The sequence below is a fragment of the Piliocolobus tephrosceles genome, chromosome 1 (assembly GCF_002776525.5).
Source record: "Piliocolobus tephrosceles isolate RC106 chromosome 1, ASM277652v3, whole genome shotgun sequence".
Taxonomy (NCBI): Eukaryota; Metazoa; Chordata; class Mammalia; order Primates; family Cercopithecidae; genus Piliocolobus; species Piliocolobus tephrosceles.
In genome coordinates, this window is record NC_045434.1 from 11036165 (window position 1) to 11058708 (window position 22544).

Genomic DNA, 22544 nt, shown 5'->3' on the forward strand with positions numbered 1-22544 from the left:
GCTCTGAATTACTAAGCATCAGAAAAATGCAAACTAAAACCACAATGAGATACCGTCACATACCAGTCAGAATGGTTATTATTAAAAAGTCAAAAAATAACAGATGTGGGTGAGGATGCGGCTTATACACTGTTAGTAGGAACATAAATTAGTTCAACTCCTATGGGAAACAGCATGAATATTTCTCCAAAAACTAAAAATAGAGCTACCATTCAGCCCAGCGATCCCACTACTGGGTACCTACCCAAAGGAAAAGAAATCATTATATTTTTTATTTTATTTATTTATTTATTTATTTCGAGAGGAATTTTGCTCTTGTCACCCAGGCTGGAGTACAATGGTGTGATCTCAGCTCACTGCAACCTCCACCTCCCAGGTTCAAGCGATTCTCCTGCCCCAGCCTCTCAAGTAGCTGGGATTGCAGGTGCCCACCACTATGCCCAGCTAATTTTTGTATTTTTAGTAGAGATTGGGTTTCACCATGTTGGCCAGGCTGGTCTCAAACTCCTGACCTCAGGTGATTCACCTGCCTTGGCCTCCCACTGTACTGGGATTACAGGTGTGAGCCACCAAGCCCGTCCAAGACATCATTATCAGGTCAGGCATTGAGACCAGCTTGACCAACATGGTGAAACCCCATTTCTAGTAAAACTACAAAAATTAGCTGGGCATGGTGGTGGGCACCTGTAATCCCAGCTACTCAGGAGACTGTGGCAGGAGAATTGCTTGAACCTGGGAGGTGAGTTTGCAGTGGCTCACCGAGATCACGCCACTGCACTCCAACCTGGGTGACAGAGCAAGACTCTGTCTCAAAAAAAAAAAAAAACCCAAACAACAACAACAACAAAACAACTGCACTCACATGTTCATTGCAGCACTATTTACAATAGCAAAGTCATGGACTCAGCTTAAGTAAACAACAACAACAAAACAACTGCACTCACATGTTCATCGCAGCACTATTTACAATAGCAAAGTCATGGACTCAGCTTAAGTATCTGTCAACTGTTGAATACAAAAAGAAAATATGGTACATATACACCATGGAAGACTATGCAGCCATGACAATGAATGAAATCATGTCCTTCTTGCAGCAACATGGATAAAGTTGGAGGCCATTATCCTCATGATTTAACAGAAAATTAAATCTTATAAACAGAAAATTACTCTCATTTATAAGTGGGGGCCAAGCAAAGTGGATACACAGAGACATAAAGATGGAAATAATAGATAGTAAGGACTTCAAAGCAAAGAGAGCAGGAGGGGAGAGAGTATTGAAAAATTACCTGTCAAGCACAATGTTCACTATTTGGGTAATGGGTTGATTAGAAGCCAAATCCCCACCATTATACCTGTGTAACAATATACATAGGCAAATGCCAATGTAACTGTGTACACACTAATATACCTATATAACAAACATGCACATGTACCCTCTGATTCTAGAATTAAATTAAATACAAAAAAAATTTTTTAAAAATATGCTGTACTTTAAGTAAATCAGACTACCTTCCAGAAGGGACTGGTCTCAACAGAAAAAAAGACACTGACCTTCCCTGAGCAAAAGGGAATTTTGCCAGCAGCCTGCCAATTCTTTAAGGAATTTCTCTCTGTATATATCCGTGTGTGTACATATGTGTGCGTGTGTGCCGAGGGCATCACACTTATGTGAATGGACTAGGAGCTGCTGAAGGTTATTCTGCAGAATAGCAAAGTTAGAAGTCATCAGGTAGAAAATGCACTTTTTAGAGGCTGATTATTTTCATTTTTATTAAATGTATAGAGCTGCATGACTAGCAGTACAATCTAGCTTTGCACCATTTCCACCAGACCATGAGATCCCCCATGCCTGCTGCAATCATTTCTCACTCTCACCTCCAGACAGCCCCTAAGCTACTTTATGTCTCTATCAATTTGCCTGTTCGGGGCATTTCATAGGAATAGAATTATACAATATGGAGCCTTCTGTGTTTGGCTCCTTCCACTTGGCATAAAGTTTTTCAGGTTGATCCATGTTGGAGTATGTGGCAGTAGCTTGTTTCCTTTTATTGCTGAATAATACGCCATTGCAATACTGGATCACATTTTGTCTGTTCCTTAGTTGATGAACATTTGCAGTTTCCAGTTTTTGGCTCTTATGAAGAATGCTTTTGTGAACATTTATGTGTAAATCTTTGCAGGGACATAAGCTTTTATTTCTCTTGGGTAGACATTGCTAGGCTAGACGTTGCTAGGAGTAGAATTGCTAGGCTATGGTAAGTTTACATTTAACTTTTTAAGAAACTTCCAAACTATTTCCAAAGTGGTGGCACCATTTTACGTTGCCAGCAGTAATACATGTGGGTGTTGGTTTTCCTATAGCTTCACCAACACTTGGTATGTCTGTCTAAAAATTATAGCCATTTTATTGTGTGTGAGGTAGTATCTTATTATGGTTTTAATTTGTATTTTTCTGACTGATAATGGGTCACATCCTTGATTGCACTTTATTAGCCATCTGTGTATCTTCTTTGGTAAAGTATTTTGCCAATATTTGCCTTTTTTTTTTTTTGAGACAGAGTCTTGCTCTGTCACCCAGGCAGGAGTGCAGTGGTGATCTCGGCTCACGGCAACCTCTTTCTCCCAGGTTCAAGCAATTCTCCTGCCTCAGCCTCCCGAGTAGCTGGGATTACAGGCGCCTGCCACCACGTGAGGCTACTTTTTTTGTATTTTTAGTAGAGATGGAGTTTCACCATGTTGGCCAGGCTGGTTTCGAACTGCAGACCTCAAGTGATCCCCCCAACTCGGCCTCCCAAAGTGCTGGGATTATAGGTGTGAGTCACCACGCCCAGCTGTTTTGCCAATTTTTAAATCAGGTTTTGTATATTCTTATTATTGAGTTATAAGACGTCTATATATATTCCGGATACAAGTCCTTTGTTAGGATTGGTATAATTTACTACAAATCCTATTAATACAATTGTGCTTGATTCACAGACATTCTCTCCCAGCTGGTGGCCTGTCTCTTCATTTTCTTAATGACTTCTTTTGAAGTACAGAAAGTTTTACTTTTAATTAACTCCAATGGATGGACTGTTTTCTTCAATAGATCATGTTTTGGATATTATATCTAAGTACTCAATGCCTAATCTGAGGAGGTGTTAAAATCGGAGCAATGGATTATATTTAAAATATATTTATTAACACCACAACCATATCAAGTTCTTTGTTTGAATGAAAAGTGTTTGGTGTTTGGTTTCTGTATCGTCTTTATTTAACCACTTTATATGATGATTTAACATTGTTTAACTCTTTTTTTTTTTTTTAAGTCTGCTGAAGGTTGGTGAGAGAAAGAGCACACTACAAGTTGGAATGGCAAAGCTGATAGAAAAGCTAGAAAAGCACAAAATAACGGAAGCAAGAAAGGATTAGTTGGGAGTGGGTTCTTGGCCTTACATGCATTCAGCAAATATCTACTACTAGATTAAGCAGCAGGGATCGGTAATGTAGCATTTTAGTACTTAAACTACATAGCTGCAGAAAAGTAAACAGACTGTTAGAAAGCAAATGTGAGGCACCCTGTAGATAAGCATTTGGTATGTAAAAACCCAGCTACTGATTGAGCTTTATCATTTATTTATTAATCCATTCATTTGATGAATATTTACTGAGCTCTATATAAAATTTGAAAGATGGTAACAAACACCAAGTGAGATGCCTGCTCTCATGAAACATATGGTCTGGTGGAGTACAGCGGCAACCATGTAATTCCCACAAACAGGGAAGGCTGCCATACTGGGAGTACAGAAAGGATGAGTACCTATAGAAGTAAAATTGTTGAGTCAAGGAACTCAGACACGTTCGAAAGAAGTAAACCTGACCTTAGATCTGGCAAGCTAGTCCGAACCGCGGCCTGCGGGCTACATGCGGCCTAGGACAGCTCTTTGAATGTGGCCCAACACAAATTCATAAACTTTCTTAAAATATTATGAGACTTTTTTGTGTGATTTTTAAAACTTAGCTCATCAGCTATTGTTAGTGTATTTTATGTGTGGCCCAAGACAATTCTTCTTCTGCTATGGCCCAGGGAAGCCAGAAGATTGGACAGCCCTGATTCAAAGGATGAGAGCCAGGCATAGAAAGGAGCATTCCAAGAAGAGGACGTGTGGAAGATCTTGTGGTGGAAGGGAATGCGTGGACAGGCAAGCAACAAAAAGGTCAGTGTGACTGCAAGCAGGAGAAAAAGGGCAGCCTCACTAATAATGAGGCTGGTGAGAGGGGAGGCCACACATTTTGGGATACTTTGGCAAATTAAAGCACCATATTTAACTTAAAAGCCATTAAGGGATTTTTTTTTTAGTTTTTTTATTTTTATTTTTATTTTTTTTTTAGATGGAGTCTCGCTCTGTCACCCAGGCTGGAGTGCAGTGCCATGATCTCGGCTCACTGCAACCTCTGCCTCCTGGGTTCAAGCAATTCTCCTGCCTCAGCCTCCCAAGCAGCTGGGATTACAGGCACCTGCCACAGTGCATGGCTAATTTTTGTAATTTTAGTAGAGACAGGGCTTCACCATGTTAGCCAGGCTGGTCTTGAACTCCTGACCTCAGATGATCCACCTGCCTCGGCCTCCCAAAGTGCTGAGATTACAGGCTTACCTGACCTCAGGTGACCTACCGTGCCCGGCCCCATTAAGGGATTTTAAATAGAAAGATTGACATGGTCACCTAAATATTTGAAAAGAACACACTGGTTACAAAGTACAGAATAGATAGAGGTGCTATTGCATTCTCTTTGCTGGTATTTTTGTTGAGGATTGCTGTGTCTATGTTATTCAGGGATATTGGTCTGTAGTTTTCTTTTTTTGTTGTATGCTTGTCTGGTTTTGGTACCAGGGTGATACTGGCTTCACAGAGCAGTTAGGGAGAATTTCCTCCTCCTTGATTTTGTTGAAACAGTTTCAGGAGGATTAGTATTAGTTCTATGTATGTTAGGTACAATTCATCTGTAAATCCATCTGATCCTGGGCTTTTAATTGCTGGGACACTTTTTATTACTGATTCAATCTTTTTTTTTCTTCTTTTTTGGAGACAAGAGTCTCACTCTGTTGCCTAGGCTAGAGTGCAGCAGTACAATCCCAGCTCATCACCACCTCTGTCTCTCAGGTTAAAGCAATTCTCCTGCCTCAGCCCCCCAAGTAGCTGGGATTACTGGCGTGCACCACCACACCTGGCTAATTTTCGTATTTTTAATAAAGTGGGGGTTTCACCGTGTTGGCCAGGCTGGTCTGGAACTCCTGACCTCAAGTGATCCACCCACCTCGGCCTCCCAAAGTGCTGAGATTACAGGCGTGAGCCACTGCACCTGGCCACTGATTCAATCTTGCTACTCGTTATTGCTCTGTTCAGGTTTTCAATTTCTTCCTGGTTCAGTCTTGGGAGGGAGGCTGTGTGTTTTTAGGAATTAAGTGGGTTTTATATCAGGGACACAAGAATGGTTCAACATCTGCAAATCAATAAATGTGATATGTTGCATAAACAGAACCAACAACAAATACCATATGAGCATCTCAATAGACACAGAAAAAGCATTTGATAAAATTCAGCATCATTTCATAATAAGAACTCTCAATAAACAAGGGCTAGAAGGAACATACCTCAAAATAATAAAGGCCATATACAACATTCCCACAGCTAACATTATGCTGAATGGGGAAAGTTAAAAACTTTTCCTCTAAGTACTGGAACAAAACAAGGATATTTTCTTTCACCACTACTATTCATTACAGTACTGGAAGACCTAGCCAGAGCAATTAGGCAGTGGAAAGAAATAAATGGCATCTAAACTGGAAAAACTGAAGTCTAATTATCCTTGTTTGCTGACAATTTGATCTTATGTCAAGAAAAACCTAAGGACACCACAAAAAACTCTTATTTGATACATGAATTCAGTAAAGTTGCAGTATGTAAAATCAATGTACAAAAATTGGTAGCATATCTATAGACCAGTGATAATCTAACTAAGAGCCGGGCGCGGTGGCTCACGCCTGTAATCCCAGCTGTCAGAGAGGCAGAGGCAGGAGGATAGCTTGAGCCCAGGAGTTCAAGACCTGCCTGGGTAATATAGCGAGACCCTGTACTCCACAAAAAGGAAAAAAAAAAGACAAAAAAAAAACAATCTAACTAAGAAACAAATCAAGGAGGCAATCCTATTTACAATATCCACATAAAAATTAAAATACCTAATTGAAATACCTAAAATACCTAATTAAAATATATTTAACCAAGGAGGTGAAAGATCTGTACAAGAGAAGCTACAAAACAATGACAAAAGAAATTATAGATGATGCAAACAAAGAAAAACAGCCCATGATCAAGAATCTGAAGAATTAGTGTTAAAATTATGATATTGCCCAAAGCAATCCATAAATTCAATGCAACTCATATCAAAATACCAATGTCATTTTTCACAGAATTAGGGAAAAAAATCCTAAAATTCAAATGGAACAAAAAAGAGCCCAAATAGCCAAAGAAATCCTGAGGGGGAAAAATGGAGGCATCATATTACCTGACTTAAAATTCTATTTTAAGGCTACAGTAACCAACACAGCATGGTACTGGTATAAAAACAGACAAATAGATCAATGGAACAGAATAGAGAACCCAGAAATAAAGCTACATATTTACAGCCATATTTGTTGGCATTCACAAAGCCAACAAGAGCATACATTGGAGAAAGGATACACTCTTCAATAAATGTTGCTGGGAAAACTGGATGGCCACATGCAGAAGAGTAAAACTGGTCCCCTATCTCTCACCACGTACAAAAATCAACTCAAGATGGGTTAAGACTTAAACAAAAGACTCAAAATTATAAAAATACTAGAAGAAAACCTAGGGAAAACTCTTCTGAAAATTGGTCTAGGCAAATAATTTATGACTAAGACCTCAAAAACCCAGGCAACAAAAACAAAAATAGACAAACAAGATCTATTTAAACTAAAACGCTTCTGCACAGTGAGAGAAAGAATCAACAGAGTGAAAAGACAACCTGCAGAAGGCAAGAAAATATTTGCAAACAATTCATCTGACATCAAACTACTCATTCATCCAGAATATGCAAGAAACAAACAATTCAACAACAAGAAAAGCATCAAAGAGTCTCATTAAAAAGTGGGCAAAGGACATGAATAGACATTTTTCAAACGAAGACATATAAATGGCTAACAGGCATATGAGAAAATGTTGAACATCACTAATCATCAGAGAAACGGAAACTAAAACCAAGATGAGATATCGTCCTACACCAGTCAGAATGGCTAGTATTAAAAATGCAAACAACAAACAAACAAAAAACAGACATCGGCGAGGATGCAGAGAAAAGGGAACTCTTATGCACTCTTATGCACTGTTGGTGGGAATGTAAATTAGTACAGCCTCTATGAAAAAATAGTATAGAAACTTATCAAGGAACTAAAAATAAAACTACCATTTGATCCAGCTATCCTACTATTGGATATCTACCCAAAGGAAAAGAAATCGATATATCAAAAAGACACCTGCACTTGTATGTTTATTGCCGCACTATTCACATCAGTAAAGAAATGGAAGGAACCTAAGTGTACATCAATGGATGAATGGATAAAGAAAATGTGGCATAAATACATAATGGACTATTATTCAGCAGTAAAGAAGAATGAAATCATGTATTTTGTAGCAACGTGATTAGAATTGGGGTCATTATTTTAACTGAAATAAGCTAGACCCAGAAAGGCAAATACCTACGTTCTCATTCATAAGTGGGTGTTAAAAAAATCTGTACACATGGACATAGAGAGTGGAATGACAGTGAATGGAGACTTGGAAGAGTGAGGGGATTGGAAGGGAGTAGATGATGAGAAATTACTTAATGGGTGCAATATACATTAACTGGGTGATGGATACCCTCAAAGTCCTGACTTTTGTTACTTTATGCATGTAACAAAATTGCACATGTAGCCTGTAATTTTGTACAATTTTTAAAAAGGCAAAAAAACAAAAAAAGGATAGAAAAGAGAGCATCTCGGGTGTATTTCAATTGGATCTGTTGGGAGGATATTATAATTTCACATGAGAAATAATGGTAGCTTAGACTAGGTTAGTATAGGGTGGCAATCATGTTGGAGTTGATGATGTGGTGATAGCAACATTAGTAATGGAAGAAAATAAAGAAGTCGATGGATTAAAAGATCAATAGAAAGCCATGGGTGAAGGGAAGGGATGTGTCCAGGATGACTCCCAGATATCTGAGTTGTGTTCTGGGGGACACTTAACACAACAAGGGAAGGAAACTGAAAGAAGCCTGAGATTTGAAGGTATAAAAGAGTCACAAAGTTTGAGGTACATTTGCAATATCTAAGCAAGTTGGCATCTGAGAATGTTATGTGCTGGAAACCTTTTTAGGACGAACACATGATTGTGAATTAAAAAAAAAAATCATGCTATGGACTTCAGGTGATAATAATGTGTCAATGTAGGTTCATCAATTGTTATAAATTCTGTTGAGGGCAGCTGCCTGTGGAAACAGGGGGCATATGAAAAGTCTCTGTATCTTCCCTTTAACTTTGCTGAGATCCTAAACCTGCTCTAAAAAATAAAGTTTGTTTGTTTGTTTTTAATTATAGTTCCTGACTTCGTGGAGCTTACACTCTAGAACAAGCTTTTCCAGTCCACAGCCCAGGATGGCTTTGAATGTGGCCCAACAGAAATTCATAAACTTTCCTAAAACATTATGAAATGTTTTTGTGATTTTTGTTTTAGTTCATCAGCTATCATTAGTGTTAGTGTATTTTGTGTGTGGCCCAACACAATTCTTCTTCCAATGTGGCCCAGGGAAGCCAAAAAATTGGACACCGCTGGTCTAGAAGGAAAGACAAGTATTAAATAACCTCAGAAAGTGATATTACAAATTGTGGTGAGAGTTATAAAAACAGTATCAGGTGTTATAAAGGAAGTGAAGGAAGTGGTGAGGAAATTCTTATCAGGGAAGTGATATTTAAATGAAGACCTGAGGGATGAGTAGGGAGGAGCTCCGTTAAGGGTGAAATGAAGAATTTTTCAGGCAAAGGGAACAGAATAGGTGAGGCAGGAAAAAGTTTAACTCATTACCAGGAAGAGACCATGAGGGCCGGAACATAAGGAACAAGGCAAAGTCAAAGATTGGTGCAAGGCATGATGACAAACAGGAGGTGTCAGATTGTCTGGGCCCCGCACACACTGGTGAAGATATCAGACTCCATTCAAGTTCCAGGGGAAGCCATTGAGCAGTTTTAAGCAACATATGAATGAATGCATGTGTGTGTATATGAACTCAGGTTGCTGTGTTTAGAATAAAGAAGGCAAGTGGGAGGACCAGGTAGGAGATGGCTGTGGTAGTCTGGGTGACAGATGATGGTGGCTTGGACCAGAGTGACTGCTGTGGAAAGGGAGGATGGGGGAAGAGTGATGTATACTTGGGAGGACCTGATTTTGGGTTCGAAGTAGGAATGAAACAAAGGGAAGAGTCAAAGGTGATTCCCAGGTTCCTTGCCTGTGTAGCAGGATAAATAGCTGCACATGTTGACAGTCTCAATGGACTCCTAAATGCAAATACAGGGGACATAAGGCTATATAGGTCTAGGGCGCTTCTGAGGCATCCAGGGGAAAATGTCAATGGAATGATAGGACATAGAATTCTGTCACTCAGAGCAGATGTCTGGGGTAGAGGTGGACATTTGGGGAGGTATCAGCACCTGTGTGGTAATTAAGTCATGGAGTGGTGAGAACACCTTCAGAGAGTTTGCACACTGAGAAGAAATGGCCCAGGACTGAACATAAAGATTCACATTTAGAACTTGGGAAGATTGGCTGGGTGCAGTGGTTCACACCTGTAATCCCAGCACTCTGGGAGGCTGAGGCAGGTGTATCACCTGAGGTCAGGGGTTTGAGACCAGCCTGGCCAACATGGCAAAACCCCATCTGTACTAAAAAAATACGAAAGAAAAAATAACCAGAGGTGGTGGCAGGCACCTGTAATCCCAGCTACGTGGGAGGCTGAGGCAGAATTGCTTGAACCTGGGAGACAGAGGTTGTAGTGAGCTGAGATCACACACAACTGCACTCCAGCCTGGGCAACGGAGCGAGACTCCTTTAAATAAATAAGTAAGTAAGTAGGGAAGATTGTTGCCAGTGAGAAACCAAAAAGAAGAAAGAGGAGGAGGAGGAGGAGGAAGAGACAGAAAAAGGAGAAGGAGAAAGATAAGGAGAAGAAGAGGAGGAAAAAGGAGAAGAGGGAGGAGAAGAAGAAAAGTGAGAAGGAGAAGAGGAAGAAGGAGAAGAGGGAAGAGAAGGAAGAGAAGAGAGGAGAAGAGGGAAGAGGAGAAGGAAAAGAAGAAAACGGAGAAGAGGAGGGAGGAGAAGGAGGAGAAAGATGACAAAAGGGAGGAGGAGAAGAGGGAGAAAGAGAAGAGGGAGGAGAAGAAGAGGGAGATGCAGAAGGAGGAGGAGGAAGAAGAAGGAGGAGGAGGAGGGAGGAGGAGGGAGGAGGAGGAGGAGGGGGGGGGAGGGGGAGGAGGAAGAGGAAAAGAGCTATGAGAAACTAACTTGCTGTCTTGGACAAAAATTCCACCTCTCCCCTTCTCAGTTATTTGTCTCCCTTCCATATTGCTTTCCTCTCCATCCCTGTGTCCTGGGTGCCTACTATTCCTCCCACCCTTCGCCACATACGTGCACAAGCACACTACATCATCTAAAAATAATTTTCAGGAAAAATACTTGGCTAGGGGAAAAAATATCATGGTAGTGTCACTATATTTTTGCTAACTTCCAAAGAAATAAATTATATGAATGTGTATTATATGTTGATTAAAAATCCTTATATCAATTATTTCTAACATGTGAACTGTTTATTCAGAAATTAAGATCTGGAATTTGGAAAATAATAAAAACTAAACCAGAAATTGAACCTTTGGTAACACTGATCACATTTGAGGGGCATCTGGCAGGCATGATCTGCCGAGCTGTGCTGTTCTGAGAGTGTCCCAATTTTGCAGTTCTGTACGATACACAGATGATGATGATGATGGAAGTCTAAAGTAAGTTGTCATTGTCAACAATTTACATTAAAAAATCACAGAAACAGCACCCCAAATTCATATTTCATTAAATCACTCCTCAACCCAAAATAAGGGATATTCTGGAATAATTTCTTGCTTATTTGTTATTTGGAACTTCTAAAGATTTAAACAGATGAAGCTGTTCACCCTCCCACGATATATTTATTAAACAAACAAACAAAAAACCTACACTATGCTTCCTCTGTCAAACATATGTTGTTAAAGGCTTTATCAATATCCTATTAGTCCCTATAATAAATCCATGGGCCAGGCGCGGTGGCTCAAGCCTGTAATCCCAGCACTTTGGGAGGCCGAGACGGGCGGATCACGAGGTCAGGAGATCGAGACCATCCTGGCTAACACGGTGAAACCCCGTCTCTACTAAAAAATACAAAAAACTAGCCGGGCAAGGTGGCGGGTGCCTGTAGTCCCAGCTACTCGGGAGGCTGAGGCAGGAGAATGGCGTGAACCTGGGGGGCGGAGCTTGCAGTGAGCCGAGATAGAGCCACTGCACTCCAGCCTGGGTGACAGAGCGAGACTCCGGCCCAAAAAATAAAAAAAATAAAAAAATTAAAAAAAAAAATCCATGAAGAAAATACATTATGATCCTCATTTTACTAAGGAGAAAACCTCGGGTTCAGAGGAGTTGAGTGACTCCAGCAACATTTCTTTGGTGGAACAAGGCCTTAAGTCCAGACGACCCAACTCCAGAGTCTGTGTTCTTACCTGCTCTGCTCTGGGGACTGCCAACTGAATAAGTGAATAAAGGAAATATAGGAAGACAGTACTGTACTTTCTCTAAACCCCTGGAATTGGGCATGGTATGAATCTTAGAAAAGTACAGGTGTTTTCCCCGATTTGATTTGTAAATAAACAATAAATAAAAATCAGTCCATCATAAAACCATATAAACTAGCTATAAGAAAATCAACAAAGAAATGTTAAGCATTTGCTTGTGAAGAGGGTGATTTACATTCATCAGAGAGAATAAAACCACAGTTCGTGCAGTCTGAAGATTAACCAAACCAGCCACCAGCAGCTGGTGGGTATGACACTGGATTACATGTAATAGTCAAAGACACAACATGCTAAATGCAAATACAGAGATTTTCTACAGTCCAGAATTTACTCTCTGCAATAGCTGGCTCAGGTGTCCATTGCTAAAATGATAGGGAACGCACTGCAAATTTAAATTATGTTAGACCATGACCTTTCAATAAAACATTCTGTTGTAAAAGATGAAGAAATAATAAGCTGCCATGAATTACTAAGCTAAATATACAAGCCTCATGTCAAGAGCGCAAAGGAAGATCAGAGATGCTGAATCCAAGTACTCAGGACACAGGGCTCTTTATGCATTCTTTATTACAAGCAAACCTTGTCATTTTTAACCTTTAGGTTCTCAGTTTACTTGATGTGTATATATCACTTCTTCTTTTAAGTTTCTAGTAGAACCTAAGCTCGATCTATGCCTAACGTGTTTATTTACAAGACAATCTGCATCCTTGAGGATATAGAGTTATACGTCACTTAACAATGGGGACACACTCTGAGAAATGGGTCTTTAGGCAATTTCATCATTAGGTGAACATTATAGAGTATACTTGTACAAACCTAGATCATGGAGCCTGCTACACACCTAAGCTATATGATACAGCCTATTGCAGCTAGACTACAAACTTGTACATGTTACTTTACCAAATACTGTAGACAACTGTAACATAATGGTAAGTATTTGGGTATCTAAATATAGAAAAAGTAATGCATTGCACTAGGATGTTAGGACTGCCATGATGTCGTGATAGGAATTTTTCAGCTCCACTATAATCTCATGGCCACCATCCTAGATGCAGTCTATCATTAAGCCAAACACCGTTAGGCAGAGCTCATGACTACATACCTGAGCCCAAATTCTAGAATTTGAAATGAAGTTTAAGTTTTGTGTTCTGGGTCCCTGGTAAAATAATTCCAGTGTAAATAACTCCTTATGACTCTTAACAAAACTGAAACAAGCAAAATGGACTAAAGTATAGTTTTGTACATAATATAAAAACATATTAGGATAAGTCATCTATTTGAACAAATCCAGTTCTACAGGGCATCAAGGATGGAAAGAGGACAAGAGTAAAGTTACCGGCTTTGCAAAAATATTCTCTTTACTTTTCTATATCAAAATTTGGAATTATATTTCTTCCTTTATTCCACCGCAGTCCCATTATTCCATCTGCAAAGTTAAGTGGCAAAATCAAGAGGTAAATTGGCAACAATCACTAAAAAGCAAATTTGCCTTTACAGGGTGATATAAAATACTCTACAGCAGCTTCTCTCAAAATATGTGCTCAGGCTGGGTGCAGTGGCAAGCTCCTTTAGTCCTAGATACCCAGACTGAGGCCAGAGAATCACTTGAACTCAGGAGTTGGAGGCTGCAGTGTGCCATGGTCAAGCCTGTGAATTGCCATTGCTCACCAGCCTGAGCAACATAGTAAGACTCTGGCTCCTTTTAAATTTCTTTTTATTACTATTATTTTTGAGACAGGGTCCTGCTCTGTCATCCAGGCTGGAGTGCAGTGGTGTGATCACAGCTCACTGGAGCCTCAATCTCCTAGGCTCAATCCATCCTCCCACCTCAGCCTCCAAGGAGCTGAGACTACAGGTGTGTGCCGTTATGCCCAGAAAAGTTTTACATTTTTTGTTGACAGGGGGTCTCACTGTGTAGCCCAGGATGGTCTCAAACTCCTGGGCTCAAGCCATCTACTGGCCTTGGCCTCCCAAAGGGCTGGGATTACAGGCATGAGCCACTGTGCCCAGCTGACTTTGGCTCCTTAAAAAACTAAAACAAAACCAAAGACATGTTGTTCAGATAAATAGTCCTCAAAGGTATGCTCTGAAAAGAGGCTGCTATGGTCAAATACGTTTAGTAAATACCATAAACAGACTTCACCCTAAAGTTCTGAAAGTCCATCAGCAAAAATTTTTAAATTATTTAACTCTTTGAATTTAGCATCTTTTAAATATATTAAATCAGTGCTTCCCAAATTACCTATGGTGAAGAACTAATGTATTTTTTAATATTTGGTCTATTGTGGTTTCATTTTCTGATATCATGCAATAAAACTATTAGAGAAAATTGAATTTTCAAAACGAAGACATATAGGCTATGACCTCACATTTCTTAATTAGATTCAATATATGTAAAATTGCTTCCCTAAATTGGTATAGAAGTTTATAAATACTTACTCTTAATATCTTATTTAGTCACAAACCAGTAACAATTTGTGACTGGCCCAGTCCCTGGTCCACAGCCCACATTCTGTGGACCCGTATTGTATCAGATCACTATTGGGAGAACCTGCTCCCGATAGTTACATGAGTTCTGTCCTATGTCCTAAGTATCTTGGCTGGTTGAGAAACAAAGGGAAAGAGCACAAGAGAAATTTAAAGCTGGGTGTCCAGGGCAGACATCACATGTCGGCAGGATCCATGATGTTCTCCTAGTTGTAAAACCAGCAAGTTTTAATTAGCAATTTTCAAAAGGGGAGGGAGTGCACGAATAGGGTGTGGGTCTCAGAGGTCACATGCTTCACAAGGCAATAAAATATCACAAAGCAAATGGAGGCAGGGCGAGATCACAGGACCACCGGATGAGGAGAAATTAAAATTGCTAATGAAGTTTCAGGCATGCATTGTCATTGATAACATCTTATCAGGAAACAGGGTTTGAGAGTAGACAACCTGTCTGACCAAAATTTATTAGTCGGGAACTTTCCTCATCCTAATAAGCCTGGAAGCGCTACAGGAGACTGGGGCTTATTTCATCCCTTCCGCTTTGGCCACAAAAGACGGCATGCCTTGAGGGGGCCGTCTATAAACTTACCCTCAGGGCGCATTCCCTTTCTCAGGGATGTTCCTTGCTGAGAAAAAGAATTCAGCGATATTTCTCCTATTTGCTTTTGAAAGAGGAGAAATATTGCTTTTGAAAGAGGAGAAATATGGCTCTGTTCCCTCTGGCTCACCGGCGGCCAGAAGTCTTATCTCTGGTGTTCCCTGAACATTGCTGTTATCCTGTTCTTTTTTCAAGATGCCCAGATTTCATATTGTTCAAACACACATGCTCTACACACAATCTGTGCAGCTGACACAATCATCACCGGGTTCTGAGGTGACATTTGTCCTCCCCAGTTTATGAAGAAGATGACGGGATTAAGAGATTAAAGTAAAGATGGGCAAAGGAAATCACAAGGGTATTGATTGGGGAAGTGATAAGCATCCATGAAATCTTCACAATTTATGTTCAGAGATTACAGTAAAGACAGGCGTAAGAAATTATAAAAGTATTAATTTGGGGAACTAATAAATATCCATGAGATCTTCACAATTTATGTTCTTCTGCCACAGCTTCAGCCAGTCCCTCCGTTCAGGGTCCCTGACTTCCCGCAACAGATCACAAAATCCTCATCATCCATAATACCCGTAAACATCTGTAGGACACCCTTTGCAAAATACTGATGTAGAACGAAAGGACATAAATGAACAGGGTCAAAGTCTTATTCTAAACAAATACTCATCCAATCCACTTATGCATTATCAAAAGTTCTAGCTGCAATTACAAATCACTTGGCCGGGCGCGGTGGCTCAAGCCTGTAATCCCAGCACTTTGGGAGGCCGAGACGGGCGGATCACAAGGTCAGGAGATCGAGACCATCCTGGCTAACACGGTGAAACCCCGTCTCTACTAAAAAATACAAAAAACTAGCCGGGCGAGGTGGCGGGCGCCTGTAGTCCCAGCTACTCGGGAGGCTGAGGCAGGAGAATGGCGTAAAACCGGGAGGCGGAGCTTGCAGTGAGCTGAGATCCATCCGGCCACTGCACTCCAGCCTGGGCGACAGAGGGAGACTCCGTCTCAAAAAAAAAAGAAAAAAAAAAAATCACTTCACAGCTGAATTAACAGATAACATCAATACCTGTTTTTGTATTTTGGTTTTTGTGTTTTTTGGAAACACTGATTGGAAAATAGAAAAAGTTAAGAAACTCACTTCAGGGTCTCAAGCGACATTTGTAAGTTGTAATTGCGCTCCTGTTCAGGCAGCTTGGAGAACTCCACCAGGCATGGGTGTTGTCTCTTGTTGTCATCTCTAACCTGAAACAGGACAGGAAATTGACATATAATAGTCTCCAACGCCAGGCACTAGCAATGGAATTCAACTGTGTAGTGGAAAGTGGAGGTGGAAGGCAAGAAGGAACACCCAGATCATCAACCCCTCAAAGCTTCCCCGACAACCTCTCAGGCGCAGTGAATATCTGCGGTCATTGGTAGAAGCTGGCATTATCTTCATTCCTTCCCTTCTGTTTGGCAGAGCTTCCATGAGCCCCCGCCATGCAGACTCCTACCCTAGATTCCCACAGGCTCACTCACTCAGCTCCTTGTAGCATTTGCTTATATCTTACTTTCTCAGAGAGGTTTACCCCGCCCACTTGCCTAATGAGGACAGTCTGCCTGCCCACCCTACTCTTTTTTTTTGTCCATACACCTTCCACCAGCTTGGATTTATTGAGTTATTGGGCTATTGTCTGTCTCCCTGAATTAGAAGATCAAAAACGCAAAGACTTTGGTCTCTTTTGTTCTTTGCTGTGTCCCAAACACCTTAAACATTCCTGGTATGTCCTGGGTACTCGACACATGTTTTATAAATAGAAATAAATTCTGTGTAAGAAGGGTGTGGTAATGACTTAGTTTTAATTTGTAGTAATTTTCATGTATAGAACCAAACTGATTACAGGCATCAACTAACGACAGGACTGACTGACATAAACACTTTGAGGTGGCTCTGACTGTTCATTTTACCCCCTGCACGTTACTCTTGATCTCACAAATCACCCTACTACCTTCACAAAATCCATTAGCATCATATGCAGGTGGTTTTTATATTAATCCTTGAAACTGTATATTAGCAATCACATTAAATTAAATGCAAGGTTTTAGGAATGAATTAATGAGAAAGATGTTCTCTCTCCTTGCATTAGTAATTAGGTTTGTTATCTTCTCAAAGACCTAAATTGCATCAGCATTAATGCTATGGCAGCACCTAGATGGTGGCCATATGCTGTCAGGGAACAAATTACTTCATGATCATCATTACCAGGTCCTGTAAATGCCACATAAGAAGTACACAAACATGACTGAGTTTTTTTCAAGTCTTCAGCAGTCACCAAGTTAGAAATGATGTATTTATTCCTTTCCTTCTGGTCATCATTACAAATGAACAAGACTTATATAGAATCATATATTAGGTATACTTATTTAATTACAGAACTCTGAAAATGAAATTGAGTTATGTAATGTAACTTTAAACTCTAAATCTCTAATCCTACAAATGAAACACAAAATGAACATTTATAAAATGAATGTGTCTGAACCCAGAGATAATCCCCCCATTTAGGTCATCTCCACTTTGTCTCTACCCTCTATACCAGAAAATAACCAATACCATCATCTTCTCAAGCGTCTAAACAAAATCAGAAATCTGTGCAGATTCCCTTCCTTCTCCTGCGACATCCCATACATGAACACTGAAACACCTCCTGTAACCACGCCTCTCCATCCCTGCTGCAGGGCTCTCAGTCGCCTCTCACCTGGGGTACCTGTGCCCTCTCCCTGCCCCTCTTCCTGCCTCCAGGCTCTCTGCTTTTCCACACTCACAGCAGAGCTTCTTTTGAAAGCAGACAGAATTCTGTCACCTTCCTGCTAAGCATTTTTCAATGCTGTTTAGCCACCTACACAATAAAATCATCTTCTTCCCAAAGCCTTTTGTGACACACTTCCTGTGTACATGGCATAGCTTCCCACCTCTTCTCCGCACCACAGCAGAGGTGTCCTCATGCAACACTGCACCACTGAAAGGTCATGGCAAATGTCCTGTCTCTTCTGCCTCCTCGCTTTTACACATGCCAGGTCCTCTGCCTGCTACATGGTCATGCTTTCTGATTGCCAGCTATCTTGTACACATCCCTCAGCCTTGGATCAAACGTTTACCTCCTCCTGGAAGCCTTCCCTGATTTTCCTGGGAAGAGCTAAATATTACTTCTTTACTCTGTAATTGTTTGCCTACCTATCATTCAACCAAACAGGAAGCGTCTAGAAGGCAAACACAGTACCTTAAAAGTCAAGGTCTTTTCAAAACTGAGTCCCCAGTACTAAATACACCAGGCAAATAGACATACAATGAATGTTAAAGGGACAAATAAATGATAGATGGATCTGCCTTGTTAGTCCATAAAATAGAGCCTTTGCACCATGCTCCTGGGAAATACATCCCAAAGAAACGATAACTTCTTCGGAAAAAAAATCCAGCATGCTGGGTAGCTAAGTATAAACGCTCCAAAGAAAATCATACTTGAATACTTCAAAACCTCATTTAAAATGTTAATGAATTTATGAAATTAGCATAGTAACAGGCACATATCTTAGTCTAGAATAACAGACATCACAAGGTCAAGGATTTTAACTACTACACAAAAAGGAGTTTCAGGGAAGGTCTTGAAAAATAAGCAGGCTGCAAATCATACATTAGATGAGAGAACACTTCCTGCACCAGGAAAGGTGCGGCTGCTAACACAACAGCAGCAGACCGAGGGCTCAGTGTCTCCCCCAGAGGTACAGCAAGCCCAGTGTTGCCTCAACTGGCCTCAGACCCAGCAAAGGATAGCTTGAGTCAACTGTGGACAAGAAGGCTCCGCAGTACTGTGTTATCCTTTAGTTTAGTACTTGAAAACCCGAAGAGTGTCTTGAACACGGCAGGAATATGATGTATGGTATCAAGCCAAACTAAATTTAACTGGAAGAATCAATAATAATGAGACTTTATATTTTAGTCAATTCTTACAGAAGAAACACTCCTAAGACTTCAGTGAAAAACATCATCATTTAGGTGAACTTACTGAGTTCGCAAGAGAGATCATCTTAGAAGCCCACTGAAATATTTGCTATTACAATATGGGGTTTTGCTGCTTGTTTTACGTTTTGTTTGCCTTTTTTTTTTTTTTTTTTTTTTTTGTTTGAAATGGAGTCTCGCTCTGTCGCCCAGGCTGGAGTGCAGTCGCTCTGTCGCCCAGGCTGGAGTGCAGTGGCGCTATCTCGGCTCACTGCAAACTCCGCCTCCCGGATTCCCGCCATTCTCCTGCCTCAGCCTCCCGAGTAGCTGGGACGACAGACGCCCGCCATTTCGCTCGGCTAGTTTTTTGTATTTTTTTAGTAGAGACGGGGTTTCACCATGTTAGCCAGGATGGTCTCGATCTCCTGACCTCGTGATCCATCCGTCTCGGCCTCCCAAAGTGCTGGGATTACAGGCTTGAGCCACCGCACCCGGCCTGCTTTTTTTTTTTTTTTTAATGGGAACTTTTAAGAAAATCTTCCTGGCCTCTAAACATCTTTTTTTATTTTTGAAAATCCTGGGGAATGTTGCCTGTAATTCCTCTGGCAAGTGATTACTTACACATTTGTAGCATCTCTCTTCCTACCGACTAATAGAGGGCTCAGTCTTTTATTTAGCATTTATACACATCCTTCAATTTTAAAAATTGATGAGGCTGGTTGTGCCTGTCATCCAGCCTGTAATCCCAGCACTTTGGGAGGCTGAGGTGGGCAGATCACCTGAGGTCAGGAGTTCGAGACTAGCCTGGCCACATGGTGAAACCCTGTCTCTACTAAAAATACAAAATTAGCTGGGTGTGGTGGTGCATGCCTGTAAAACCAGCTGCTTGGGAGGCTGAGGCAGGAGAATCGCTTGAACCCAGGAGGTGGAGGTTGCAGTGAGCCAAGATCACACCACTGCACTCCAGCCTGGGTAACAAGAGTAAAACTGTATCTCCAAAAAAAAAAAAAAAAAAAAAAAAAAAAAAAAAAAAAAAAAAAATTGATGAATGTAACACAAAACTAGGTACCCAAGTGTTTGCCAGTGTAACAAATGTCTAACTATCATTTAGTTAATCAAGGCATCCCATTTTCTGGTCATGCTTCAGCAAGCCTTACAGTGACCTGCAGTCACTTTCTAAATTCTGTCTTAGAAAACCTTGATTCCAGTCTTGGAGCTGCTACTCACTAGTTACATGATGCCTGCCAAGGCATTTAGCAACTGCAAGAACTCTCTGTTAGGTCATCACCAGTACAACTGAAATAATAATACAAGCCAGTTCACTGTGATGACAATTTGACCTAATAATCTGTATGTGAGAATGCAAGACACTGAATAAATATATAAATATTACTGAGTAGTGTGGAGTATCACATGATACTACTACGAACATTAAGTGTTCTTTATTTAGAGCTCAACACAATAAACTATGATGAGTAAATACATTAATTTCCCTATTCACTCAGGTATAAGAAAGTGTTACAGCCTTTGGGACACTTAGAATAATATCATACAAATGAAAGTATTACCATGGTTTTGACACAAACAAGTATATGATATACACTAGGATTATACAGGAAGTTGTTCGTTTTAAATCTAAATTTTATTAAGCTGTAAACTAAGATCTTTAGCAGAGTATCATTTAGAAGCATGTGTAGTCATGATTTCTCAGCCTTCCTTCTACCTGTGAAATCAACTAGGAACGTTTGCCCGGAGGTCTCCTGCTTTTACACACAATTGGTACTGAAAGAAAAGAAACATCAGCGAGGGAAAAGTAAATTGCCTTCTTTTCATTTTCAGTTTTCACTTTCAATTTCACTGAGATTTTTTTTAAGTGGGTTAAAAATCAATGCCTATTATCTGTATGTGTTAACCTTGATTTGAAAATATAACTTTCAGCCCAGAGACAGATAACTTTTCCATTGTCTAGGCAGCGAGACCATCCTTCAGTGAACCTGCCAATAATGCCTGTCAGCCCCATTAACTACAATAGTGTAGTAATGCAAAACTGCAAAAAACTAATGTGTTGGGGGAAAAACATCAATCTAATTGATTGATGTCACCCCAAAGCAGGAAAAGGGAGAAAAAGTTATGTTTTCAGAAAGATGTATTAACAGAATCCGAAGATAAATTTCAAAATTACGTACCGGTCCATACTGCCAGCCAAGCTCAATTTTATTCATAACCCAGAGTTCATGGATATTCTCTGCCAGTTTTTCTCTTATTCTTTCTAGATGAGGAGGCAACACAATCTAAAATTTACAAAAAGAAAAAAAAAAAGACACATCAGAAACAAATGCAATAAGATGCGATGCCAACGGTCTTCACTGCAAACTGAACTAAATAAAACTGCCTCATAAACCATTAATCATAGAACAGAGTTTTAAGCCATCTATTTCATGACATTCTTTAAATAAATTTTGGGACTTTTTTTTGACAACTTAGGTTTCCAAATCAATTTATGAGCCACACACACACACACACACACACACACACACACACACACAAAGGAGTGTTGGTGGGGACAACTGAAAGATGTTCAATGGATATGGGGCTACTGCTAAGGAATGTATGACTTAAAATGAGAAATTGCCCCAAAGCTCTTACACCAATTGGGCCAGCAGTCATAAGCCAGGGTAAAGGCAATTCAGTGCCCACATGATAATCCGTCGGCTCTTTGAGCATGTACATGTCTGACTGTAGTGACTGATGTCTTCCCCTACACCCTACTGTGTTACTGTTAGTGGTTTCTAAATACAAGCCTCACAGAAGAGAAACAAAATCTTTACATGTTCCCAATAAAAGGAAGAAACTGCACGTTCATAAAAAACACAAAGTAAGGTACTGGTTGTTTATGTCTTGATGAAGCACTACCTGTGTGTGACCCCACAGCTAGTCTCACAACACACAGAGTGGGCAAATGACCACAATGCCCAATGACGAGGTGGCATTTCCATGAGAAGCAGGTGATAATTGTTTCCTTTCCCTGATAGAGGTTATCTGGGTCTCCGGTAATCTTTAAGGTTCTACCATGACATCATCTAGTTGTCCATTTCTAGCCTCCCAAACCTTTTTTTCTATGAACTTAGGTTGCATTACAGATATCCTGCCACCTTTCAGGAAATGGGCAATGCAAACTGAACTCTGGCCGGGAACAATGTTTGCATGTTTATTTTAACAACATGATATAAAAAGGGGGAACAAGAAATACCATTCAAGGAGCTAAACATCCGACTGCTAAGCAACTGGAGTTTCTGAGGCAGGTGATTAATTCAACTTCAGACTTTAGAAACAACGTCTTTGATCTTTAAACACTAATAAACAAACCTTGAATATCTAACCAACCTCACTGAAGCTACTTCACCATCAATATAAATCCATATTTAATTCATTGCCAACCTCAGAACACCATTACATCTATGAAACAGAAAAAGAGGAACAACAGCTAACATCTGTTGGGCACCCATTTGCCAGGTAATACGGTATCTATTAACTATGACAAACATACTCTTAGCATCCCAATAAACAAG

General features: G+C 40.3%; 1 protein-coding gene across 1 annotated transcript in view; it reads right to left on the reverse strand.

Annotated features, from left to right (window-relative positions):
* The window catches only part of RYR2 (ryanodine receptor 2), a 557611-nt gene that overhangs the window by 301592 nt on the left and 233475 nt on the right, over positions 1 to 22544 (reverse strand). Inside the window, exons 23-24 of the mRNA XM_031934901.1 lie at positions 21162 to 21266; positions 16141 to 16244 (exon numbers count right to left, since the gene is read on the reverse strand). Coding sequence (XP_031790761.1) covers positions 16141 to 16244; positions 21162 to 21266 — 209 coding nt within the window. The remainder of the gene's footprint in view (positions 1 to 16140; positions 16245 to 21161; positions 21267 to 22544) is intronic.